At 39.0% G+C, this 11520-nt stretch overlaps 1 protein-coding gene across 1 annotated transcript; it reads left to right on the forward strand.

Moving 5' to 3' along the window:
- Positions 1 to 7915: 7915 nt before the first annotated feature.
- Positions 7916 to 10486, forward strand: LOC136509310 (uncharacterized). Its single transcript, XM_066504126.1, has 8 exons — positions 7916 to 7951; positions 8040 to 8246; positions 8356 to 8448; positions 8827 to 8928; positions 9026 to 9427; positions 9504 to 9611; positions 9707 to 9892; positions 10230 to 10486. Exons 2-8 carry the CDS (start codon positions 8088 to 8090, stop codon positions 10239 to 10241), a joined length of 1062 nt encoding a protein of 353 aa, XP_066360223.1. The 5' UTR covers positions 7916 to 7951; positions 8040 to 8087; the 3' UTR covers positions 10242 to 10486.
- Positions 10487 to 11520: the final 1034 nt, after the last annotated feature.

Genomic DNA, 11520 nt, shown 5'->3' on the forward strand with positions numbered 1-11520 from the left:
ATAGCCTATTTAAAAATCTACAACTCAACTAGAGCAATTTAATTAGTATGACAAATAGCGTAATGCAAACTTGCTCTAGCTCTATAGGGGTTGCAAGCCACCTATCCAACAATTCTAGTTGCAATGATTACTTAGGCACACAAACTTGCTATGTAACTACTCACTAAGAGCTCTCAAACTTGCTACTCTAAAGAGCTCAACTAGATGAATGTAAATAATAAAACAAGCTCTCAATTCTAATTACACTAAAGAGCTTGTATCAACTAGTTTGCAAGAATGTAAATGAGTGAGTAGGGTGATTTTACCGCCGTGTAGGGGATGAACCAATCACAAGATGAATATATAGCCAATCACCGGGAGAATGCCAAAGACAAGAGACAATCGATTTTCTCCCGAGGTTCACGTGCTTGCCAACACGCTACGTCCCCGTTGTGTCGACCAACACTTGGTGGTTCGGCGGCTAAGAGGTGTTTCACAAACCTTGTCCACACGATAGGACACCGCAAGAACCGACCCACAAGTGAGGTAACTCAATGACACGAGCAATTTACTAGAGTTACCTTTCGGCACTACGCCGGGAAAGGTACAACTCCCCTCACAATCACCGGAGATGGCCATGAACAATCACTAACTTGTGCCAATCCTCCACCGCTGCTCCAACCATCTAGGTGGTGGCAACCACCAAGAGAAACAAGCGAAATCCACAGCGTAACACGAATGCCAAGTGCCTCTAGATGCAATCACTCAAGCAATGCACTTGGATTCTCTCCCAATCTCACAAAGATGATGGATCAATGATGGAGATGAGTGGGAGGTGTTTGGTTAAGCTCACAAGGTTGCTATGTCAATGAAAATGGCCAAAAGTTGGAGCTACAACCGGCCATGGGGCTTAAATAGAAGCCCCCATGGAATAGAGCCGTTATACCCCTTCACTGGGCAAAATGCGCTCTGACCGGACGCTCCGGTCATACTGACCGGACCCTAGACTCAGTGTCCGGTCCACTGATTTTTGCCACGTGTCACTTTGAGTTAAAACTGAACTGTCAGATCTCAACGGCTAAGTGCCGACCGGACGCTCCGGTATTACTGAACGGACCCTGGAGCCTCAGTGTCCGGTCGAGTACAGTAAGGGTCGAAATCCATTTTTCTTTGACCGGACGCGTCCGGTCCACCTTGACTGGACACAGCCCAGCGTCCGGTGGTATACCCTAGCTACTGTACCGCCAAGACAGCGCTACCGGACGCAGGCAGTCAGCGTCCGGTGCATTCAGATCCAGCGTCCGGTCACTTGATCGACACTAGCATCTCCTCTGTCTTCTTCACCCTTGCTCGAATGTGCTAACCACCAAGTGTATCACCTTGTGCACATGTGTTAGCATATTTTTTACAAACATTTTCAAGGGTGTTAGTGATCCACTAGATTCTAAATGCATATGCAATGAGTTAGAGCATCTAGTGGCACTTTGACAACCGCATTTCGATACGAGTTTCACTCCTCTTAATAGTACGGCTATCTATCCTAAATGTGATCACACTCACTAAGTGTCTTGATCACTAAAACAAAATGGCTTCTATATTTTATACCTTTGCCTTAAGCCTTTTGTTTTTCTCTTTCTTCTTTTCCAAGTTCAAGCATTTGATCATCACCATGTCATGATCTTCGTCATTGCTTCATCACTTGGAGTAGTGCTACCTATCTCATGATCATCTTGATAAACTAGGTTAGCACTTAGGGTTTCATCAATTAACCAAAACCAAACTAGAGCTTTCAATCTCCCCCTTTTTGGTAATTGATGACAACCCTTATACAAAGATATGAATTAAAGTTCATTGGAATCCATGTTGCTTGCCCAAGCATTTTTACCATGTGTAAAGGATACGGACAAGTTTCATGAACTCCATATGATAGCAATTGCTCCCCCTACATATGTGCTAAGAGTTTGGATTGAAGCTTTGCACATATGATTAGATAGGAAATATAGGAGACAATTTCTACCAAATAATGCTAAGGTATAAGAGATGGATCTTTGAAGCGTGATACCAATCGGAGTGCACCAATATATCATCCTTAGCACCATTTGTAACTAGACATACACAAAAACTAGAATACCCCATGAGATCAATATTACAAATAAGGGTCTAGTTTCCATAAAATGAACATAGGTCTAGTTACTTTAGCCTATGCAAGCTAGTTTTTCATTTCAACATTCAAACCTACAACTAGCATACACCACACAAGCATGGATATTGAAATTAAAAAATTTATCCCATGCAAGCAAACATATGTAATGCACATTCAAATTCAGCATACAAGTTCATGAGCTTGCTCCCCCTATTTGTATGCTCAAAATTTTAATTGATCCCCTTCCTTTGTCATATTTTATCTCTCCCCCTTTGTTTCTTTGTTGTCTTTTCACTATCTTTGTTTCTTTGTTGTCTTTTCACTATCCTTATACACTATTTCTCCCCCTTTGTCATCAATGACCACAAAGGCTTAAAGTATAGATAGGGTACACTACAAGATTTTTGGTCTACTGCAACGCCGAAGAATTGCAACGTAGAAAATTTGGTTGCCAGAGATTGTTGTATTACAACCATTCTAAAAAATGGTAGCGATACATGCCTTTAATACAACGGTTTTCAAGATGTTGCAAAGCTCTGTTGCATTTGGTGGACGATATTGCAATGGTGAAAAATGGTTGCAGTAGACTTGATTTTGGTTGCAATTGTGTGGTAGTACTGCAACTACATTTACGTTAGTTGCATTTGGTTTTGACTATTGCTACGGTTTTTTTGTGTTGCATAAAATTTGACAAGCGTTGCAAATGCTAGATACTTAATGCAACGAGAACTCTTGGAGGCGAAGCAAAAGTGGGGGTCAATTGCAACCTTTTTTGGCAGTTGCAATATACTTTGATATTGTTGCAAGTGCTAAATTTTATTGCAACGAAATCTATGGGGTCGAAGCGAAAATTGTGTTCAAGTGCAACGCTTATTTTTGGTTGCAATATACTTTGATAATTGCAACGAATTTAAAACTTAAAAAAAAGTATGGAAAGAAAAGAATTGGGGACGCATATATTAAAATTAAAAAGTGCTCCCCACAGGATTCGAACCATGGAGCTCTGGTTCAGATAAAACCTTCTCCACCACTGCGCTATGTAGGTGTGTTCGTTGTAACTCAGGTTTTAATTTATTTGATATGATTGAAGACCTTATGAGTTATAAAACGCCCCAACCCTGGCCCCATCTCGGCATCTCCGTCCTTATGCCTGGTGTCTGAAACTTTCTGTTAAGTAGTAGTTGCTGTTAAGTACTTGATGTTAAGTATGCGTGGATGTTAATTAGTACTTGAAGTTGTACCAGGGTGGTTGGTCACTTTGTTAGCGATAGTAAATGCCTGACCGTGCACCATCGGTCACATGCACTACGCCAGATTCATACAGTAGGAACGGGGGCGTTTTTACTGTAGGGGCGGCTGGGGTTGGGGGCGCCCTTACAGTGGGCGTCCTCGGGCTCCAGCAGCCCAGCCGCCCCTACAGATGGCACTGTAGGGGCGACTGGTAACCTGAGTCGCCCCTACAGTTGGGGCTGATCTGTAGGGCGGCTCAATCACCAGCCGCCCCTGCAGTGCCCAACTGTAGGGGCGGCTGAATCACCAGCCGCCCCTACTGATGGCGCACGAATAAATAGCAGCCAAAATTTGAAAGGCTCAAATTTAGTCAAATAACAAGATGACCAAAATAAAAGTTGTAGATCTTGATGAGTTGAACAACTTTTGTATTCATCACTTTTACATCTGAAATCATTTAGGGTTTGAAAATTTGGTTTGAACTTGTCAAATTTTAAATTTCAAATTTCAAAATGTGTAAAACATTGTCACATCCAAGTTTGATCAAACGTAAATGCTGAAGCATGATTTTAGAATTTTTTAGAAAAAACAACCATCACATTTGGAGTTAGTATGAGGAAGAAAAACTAGTTACAAGTTTTACCCACAGATTAAAAAGAGAAATCACATTGTTCTATATGATCCTTACATGATCATAGTGAACAGTGTGATTTCTTTTTTTAAGCTATGGGTTAACTTTGTAACTAGTTTTTCTTCCTCATACTAACTCCAAATCTGATGATTTTTTTTCCTAAAATTTTCTAAAATCATTCTCTATCAATTTATTTTTTTGGTTTTGTCAATATATACATATGAAAAGTTTGAGCAATTTAAATTTTGAATTTCAAAAAAATGCAACTTCAGACAAGATTTTGGTACCCCAAATGATTTCAGCTGAAAAAATGATAAATACCAAAGTTGAATAACTTATCAAGATATACAACTTTTGTATTGGTCATTTCTTCATATGACAAAGTGGTACTGACATTGTTCATAAATGTGACACATGTCTCGTAAGGTTTTATAAACTATATGAGACATGTGTAACATTAGTGAATAATGTGTGCTAAAAAATTGTCAAATGAAGAAATGACCAAAATAAAAGTTGCAGATATTCATGAGTTGAACAACTTTGGTATTTATCACTTTTTATGTTGAAATCAATTTGGGTCTCAAATTTTGGTTCGAACTTGTCGTTTTTCAAAATTTTAAATTTAAAAGGTTCAAATTTTGTCAAATGACAAGATGACTAAAATAAAAGTTGTAGATATTAATGAGTTGAACAACTTTGGTATTCATCACTTTTTATGTTGAAATTGTTTTGGGTCTTAAATTTTGGTTCGAATTTATCATTTTTTAAAATTTCAAATTTGAAAGGTTCAAATTTAGTCAAATGACAAGATGACAAAAATAAAAGTTGTAGATCTTGATGAGTTGAACAACTTTTGTATTCATCACTTTTACATCTGAAATCATTTAGGGTTTGAAAATTTGGTTTGAACTTGTCAAATTTCAAATTTCAAATTTTAAAATGTGTAAAACATTGTCACATCCAAGTTTGATCAAACGTAAATGCTGAAGCATGATTTTAGAAAATTTTAGGAAAAAAAACCATCACATTTGGAGTTAGTATGAGGGAGAAAAACTAGTTACAAAGTTTATCCACATATTAAAAATAGAAATCACACTGTTCTATATGATCCTTACATGATCATAGTGAACAGTGTGATTTCTTTTTTTAATCTGTGGATCAACTTTGTAACTAGTTTTTCTTCCTCATACTAACTCCAAATCTGATGATTTTTTTCCTAAAATTTTCTAAAATCATTCTCTATCAATTTATTTTGTTGGTTTTGTCAATATATACATATGAAAAGTTTGAGCAATTTAAATTTTGAATTTCAAAAAAATGCAACTTCAGACAAGATTTGGTACCCCAAATGATTTCAGCTGAAAAAGTGATAAATACCAAAGTTGAATAACTTATCAAGATCTACAACTTTTGTATTGGTCATTTCTTCATATGACAAAGTGGTACTGACATTGTTCACAAATGGGACACATCTCTTATAAGGTTTTATAAACTATACGAGACATCTGTAAGATTAGTGAATAATATGTGCTAAGAATTTGTTAAATGAAGAAATGACAAAAATAAAAGTTGCAGATATTCATGATTTGAACAACTTTGGTATTCATCACTTTTTATGTTGAAATCAATTTGGGTCTCAAATTTTGGTTCGAACTTGTAGTTTTTCAAAATTTTAAATTTAAAAGGTTCAAATTTTGTCAAATGACAAGATGACTAAAATAAAGTTGTAGATATTAATGAGTTGAACAACTTTGGTATTCATCACTTTTTATGTTGAAATCAATTTGGGTCTCAAATTTTGGTTCGAACTTGTCATTTTTTAAAATTTCAAATTTGAAAGGTTCAAATTTAGTCAAATGACAAGATGACCGAAATAAAAGTTGTAGATCTTAATGAGTTGAACAACTTTGATGTTTATCAAATTTTCATTTGAGATCATTTGGTGTCTCAAAATTATTTTAGTAGTTTTGATTTTAATTTTTTAAAATTTAAATTTTTTCCCCCATTTTTAAAGGTTCAATTTTACAATTTTAAACTGTTGTAGTTGTTTTAGTTATTGTATATGTAAATATATCTATAAAAAATAATTATAAAATTTTGTACTGTATTATTTATTATTTACATGTGAATAATTCATTTTGATTTAGAAATTTGAAAAAAAAATCAACTGTGTAGGGACGCTCGCTCCAATCTCACCGTCCCCACGCGCAGCGTTCGGCAATCCTACGCCCGTGCGTCGCTCGTCTTGCACTCCTTTCGCCCCCACACCCACACCTACCTCCGCCTCTGTGCCCGCCGCCCACGCCACTGGCGTGCGCGCTAGCCACGGCCACGCCCTAAACAGCCTGAGCGCTCAGATCCGGCCACCGCCCCTCCGCTCCCACTCTCTCTCCCCTCCGCCGCCGTCGCCACCTCCTCTCTTCCTCCTCTGCTGCCACCGTGCCTCCCCCTCCCCACAACCACGACGGCACCACGGAGGCCAGATGTGGCGAGGAGGCAGGCATGCGGAGGAGGCTCCTCCCCTTGTCGGAGTTGGACCAGTGCCGGATGGCAAGGGGAAGCAGCCAAAGGTGATTTCGCCGCAACTTCAGCCGCCCCCACTCACCAACCCTAACCAGACGAGCAAGGCGGTCGCCGCGTCCACGAAGGTCCAGAGCTTCTGCGTCGAGGAGGAGGATCGTCGGATCCTATCAGTCGATCCTGGAGCCGCACTAGTGCCTCTCTGCTTCCGCGCGCAAGGGTGGTCACTCTTCCCTTGACGAGATCTCAAGCCGATCCAAGCTGGTCAACCGCTAGACGAAGATGAACTCGACGAATGGTTCAGGTAACCACCCAGTCCATGCAATTTGATCAATCCGCACCATCTCCAGCCCATCTGAATGTGACCTACTGATGTATTGATTACTGAATTCCCCTGCCACTAATCCCTAAGTTTGCATTCAGTGGCTTCCGCATAGACAAAGGCTCACGTTAGTTTTATCTGCAACTGTGTTGACTTTATTTTTTTACATAACAATGATTAATGTTTTATGTCCATTGAATTTGGGGCCTTATACAAGTCTAGTAATGCCTGAATGTTCTAAACCTGCAAATCTGTGACAGAGGTAGAGCTTACCAGTAGGCTGTTCTATAGGAGAGCATAGCTAGAAGATGAACTCCACTCATTCTGCAAGGTATGTTGCTTTGCTGCAAACAGTAACCGTACTTTTGAAATGTAGATTGTAACAGTAAATAGATAACTAAGATCTGTTATGGGTAGGTGACCGTTCCCACATCTTTTACTGATCACTTGTATAGACTTTCTGCATGGCTTGAGTTAAGAATATTCTTTTTCATGTGAACACATTCTCGAGACGTATAGCATCTGTTTTTTTACTGATCACTTATATGGACTTTCTGTTATGTGTAGGTAACTGTTCTCACCTGTTCTTTGTATTTCTTTTTGTTTAGCTGAGTGAGCACTAGTTCTCAAGTCAAAAATAAAACTACACACATAATTTGAGTTATGTGTCCTACCTTTTTTTGCTTGCAGGTTTCAACAGTTTAGAGCAGCATGGGAGGTCCTTCCGTTACCAATTTCCAGCGGCAGCTTTCAGCTTCAGTTGTTGAACAAAAGCAGGTGGGCAGCAACACATCAGCAGCTTGGTTGTTATCTCAGGTAACCAGTAACAGTAGGTAAGCATTAGTTCACTTTTAACAGGGAGTCATGATCATGTTTGTGATGGTGTACTAAGAGGAAGCCAAGAGGTAACTTGAAAGGATGGACAGCAACAAACAAGAGAACCAGGGAGGCGTCTCAGAAGCTTAGCATCCAGTTCTCTAGGCTTGGAGGACCTGTAGGTTCAAACAAACGAATATTTGTTGATGAAATAACACTGTTCACGAGGAAAAGATCACCTCTCATCGGAGTAAGAACATGGAGAGATATCCATGTGGATGTCAAAATTGCAATAGCAAACGATGTGCTGGTAAGCTTCTGTTATCCATGTGGATGTCAAAATTTCAATACCAAATTATTGTTTAAGAAGTAATTTATTTAGGCTTTACCTTGAGCAGGCTAAGTGGGACCTTGAGGATAACGAGGCGAACAGAATCAAGATATGGATGGTGGCTAATGACCGTTACAAAGGATGGCGATCTACATTTAGTGCTACCTACAAGGCGTACACCACCTATGAAGAGAGAATGAGACATAGGCCAGAAGAATTAGACATTGTTGAGTGGCACTATCTGGTGTCGTATTTTGGCACCGAAGAATTCCAGGTTTGTTCCCAATTTTTAAAAAACTTGCCAATTCCACTTCTGACGTCAAGGTTTATGTTTTACGCACTGCTGATTTTATAAAAATCAAATCATTGCTGGTTCTGTGCAGAGGATTAGCAATAAGAATTCTCAGAATCGGCACAATCGACAGATACACCATGTTACAGGATCAAAGGGTTTTTCTCAATTGAGCTATGAGAAGGTAAAAAATTCTATCACAAGGTTTTCCTTCAGGCATTTTTTTATGGTTTGTGCTTGTGCCCCCGAATGACAATGACATGATATTGTTATAACCTATATAGTCTTTGTATTTGATAGAGATATTTAGCCCACTGCCCACTACAAAAAAATATATTTTGCATCCTTGTATACAGAAAGCTGAAAAGTACTAAAACTAATGTGTGCCAACAAAAAGAAGAACTTGGATTCCTGTACTTTTTCAATAGCAATAAATATTTCTGTTATCTTCTGTTTTTAAATTCGTGGTGGATATCTTCCTGATCTTTACAGTTTATAAAAGCTTCTACATTTCACTAGATTATGAAATATGGCTAATTTTTTTACATTCTTGCCTAATTAGAGGGACCAACTAACTGGTGAAGAGCCAAATGATATGGAGCTTTTTATGATGACCCACCAACAAAATGGACAATGGACAAGCGAGGAATCTAGGGAAGTCTATGTGAGTATTAAACAGTTTTTACAACCCTTATTAAGTGATGCAACTGTCCTCGCTTAGAATTAAAGTTTTAATTAACTAAATGTCTTTGCTTTGTTAGGACAATGCAACCAGGAAGATTATGGAGCTGGAGTCAAGGCCTGACGCAAATGTCGTCTCAGACTTGGAGCAGAACCAGATTTTCCAATCAACCTACAAGGAAACGAGAAAAATCAAATCAAACAAGATGCATGCTAATGGTTACCTTGCAAGGTACCCAACTAGAAAGGAGCTACTATCGGAGGACTACCAGCGCAAACTGCAACAGGAGGAAGCCCTCATTGAATCGTTTGGACGGCTGCAAGATAGACTAGAAGCTCAAGAAGTTGAAAGGGAAGCCGAGAGGCAAGAACATAGGCGTCAGCTTGAACAGATGAACAAGGAAAGGGAGGCTGATAGAGAAGCACTTAGGCAAGCTATGTTAATGTTGCAAGCAGCCCAACAGCAAGCTTCAGTACAAAAGGTAATATTAACAACATCTATGTTCTCATAGTTTATTGAACTGAAAATCATGATCTTGAACCCAATTCGAAATGCAGGCTAGCACAATTGTGGAGCCAACTGAAAATGTTGCTGCTGCTGCAACAATTGAGGGGACACAAAATGTAACAACTACAATGGGAGAACACATGATGCATAGTCAGCAGGTAGTTTGATGATAATTGAAGAATGTTTAATTGTAACATGCATGTCATATTCTTGTCAAGGGGTGTAATTTTTACCACCAACCATTTATTTTCAGGTTACCCAAGAAACCAGCCAGCCAGAACAACAACCCCCTTCTTCCGCAGCTGAAGAACGTCTCACTAGAGGGCGCATGACTAGAAGTAATTTGGCAGCGAATTCGGATGCTGTTTATACTACAGCAAAGCAACTGAAGGAAACTGCGGCTAGGAAAAGATCTGCATTGTCCAAAAAGAATACACAGGTACTATGTGAAACCTTTTATCTCTCTTTGCATTAAAAAGGAATATATAGTCCTTTTGGAGAAGTACATAGCTATTCTTTTGTTCTGCTCCTAAATATGGTCCAGGCTTAGTTTCCTCTTGCTAATTAGAAATATATATGGATGTGTTTGTGCTCATAAAATGTCTTGGGAGGCAGCTGCATGTATGTTTATATTTGCTTTACGCTTCAAAGTTCATGGTTGATAGTACTGCAGCTCATAGAACTCTAGTACTGCAGCTCGTGTTTTGCTTCAGTGTTCAATTAGCTTTGCCACCACTAGTCTCAGTTTAACTAATGCATGTCAATGATTTTTTCAGGAGGAATCTTGAGTTTGAGAAGGAGCATGCGAATGGTGGGACGATGGCCAACATACATATCAAGGGAACCTTCGCTGCTACAGTAGACATTAGTCTTTTGATTCGAATGAGTTCAAACAGTTGTCTGTGCTTAACACATTATTATGTGTTAAGCTATCTACTTGTGTTCTCATTTAGTTTGACACTCGGTGTGTTTTGTTAAAGATTTTGTATGAACAAATTATATTTCGTTTTAATGGATGTCGATGCTTCCTTCATTATGTATTTGTCGTTTTGCGATTATTAATTTAAGCTACCAAACAAAGTGTCGCAACATGAATTATTAATATATTAATCTAGCGTTGCAATATATGATGGCACATATAACAACCACATTTAGTCGTGGCAATAGGTACGATAATCGTGGCAATAGAGAAACTATCTCTTGCAACTACAAAAAGATGACGGTGGCAATAGAGGAATCTACCTATAGCAACCAGATAGTTAGTAACGTGGCAATAGATGACCTGTCTGTAGCAACCAACCTAAGTAACGTGGCAATAGCCTATGCCATCTATAGCAACCATTCAGAAACATGGCAATATACGACCTCTCTGTAGCAACCAACCTGAAGAGATGTTGCAATAACCTAAGCCACCTATAGCAACCATTTAGGCGATGTGGCAATAGAGAACCTCTATTGCAATGCTTTCTCTGCGTAGCAACAACCACGATTGCAACACCTGTGTTGCGATGCGCTTGCATTGTGTTGCTACACGACCAGCGTGTCGCAATACGTATCGCTAGCAACGCCTAGTTCGTTGCAATTGATACTATTACCACACCCATAGTGGTTGCAATTGCTTTTGTTACAACACTCACCAGGTGTTGCAAAAGCGTCAAAAGTGTTGCAATAGAGGGGCTGTGTGTCGCAACTAAAATGTAACCCATTGCATTATGCTATTGCTACCCTTACAAGTGCAATGACATTTAACCAAAAAAAATTGGTAGCAAAATTACTATGGCTACCATTTTTGGATCTTTTGCTACACTTTTTTGGCGTTGCAGTAGACCGAAAATCTTGTAGTGGTAGGATTATCAATGTCAACAATTAGCACAAAGGTGACCTCAAATTACAGATAGATTGGGGTGAAATCATGTGAAATGAGGATCATTTTCCCAATTTGGTTCAATCTAGATTACTTGCAAAAGATATTTAACTTGGTTTGATCCAAGGACAAGCTTCTTCACACCTCCAAATAAGGGTTATCTTGTACCATGTTGAGTTAAACACTTATAGCTCATTTTCTAA

The sequence above is a fragment of the Miscanthus floridulus genome, chromosome 15 (genome assembly GCF_019320115.1).
Source record: "Miscanthus floridulus cultivar M001 chromosome 15, ASM1932011v1, whole genome shotgun sequence".
NCBI lineage: Eukaryota > Viridiplantae > Streptophyta > Magnoliopsida > Poales > Poaceae > Miscanthus > Miscanthus floridulus.

Bases quoted from the DNA above. Each gene is read 5' to 3' on its own strand.
- LOC136509310 (XM_066504126.1), top strand. From the start codon at position 8,088: ATGGTGGCTAATGACCGTTACAAAGGATGGCGATCTACATTTAGTGCT. The intron at 9,428-9,503 runs GTAATATTAACA...TTCGAAATGCAG, and splicing joins AGCAAGCTTCAGTACAAAAG to GCTAGCACAATTGTGGAGCC. The intron at 9,612-9,706 runs GTAGTTTGATGA...ATTTATTTTCAG, and splicing joins ACATGATGCATAGTCAGCAG to GTTACCCAAGAAACCAGCCA.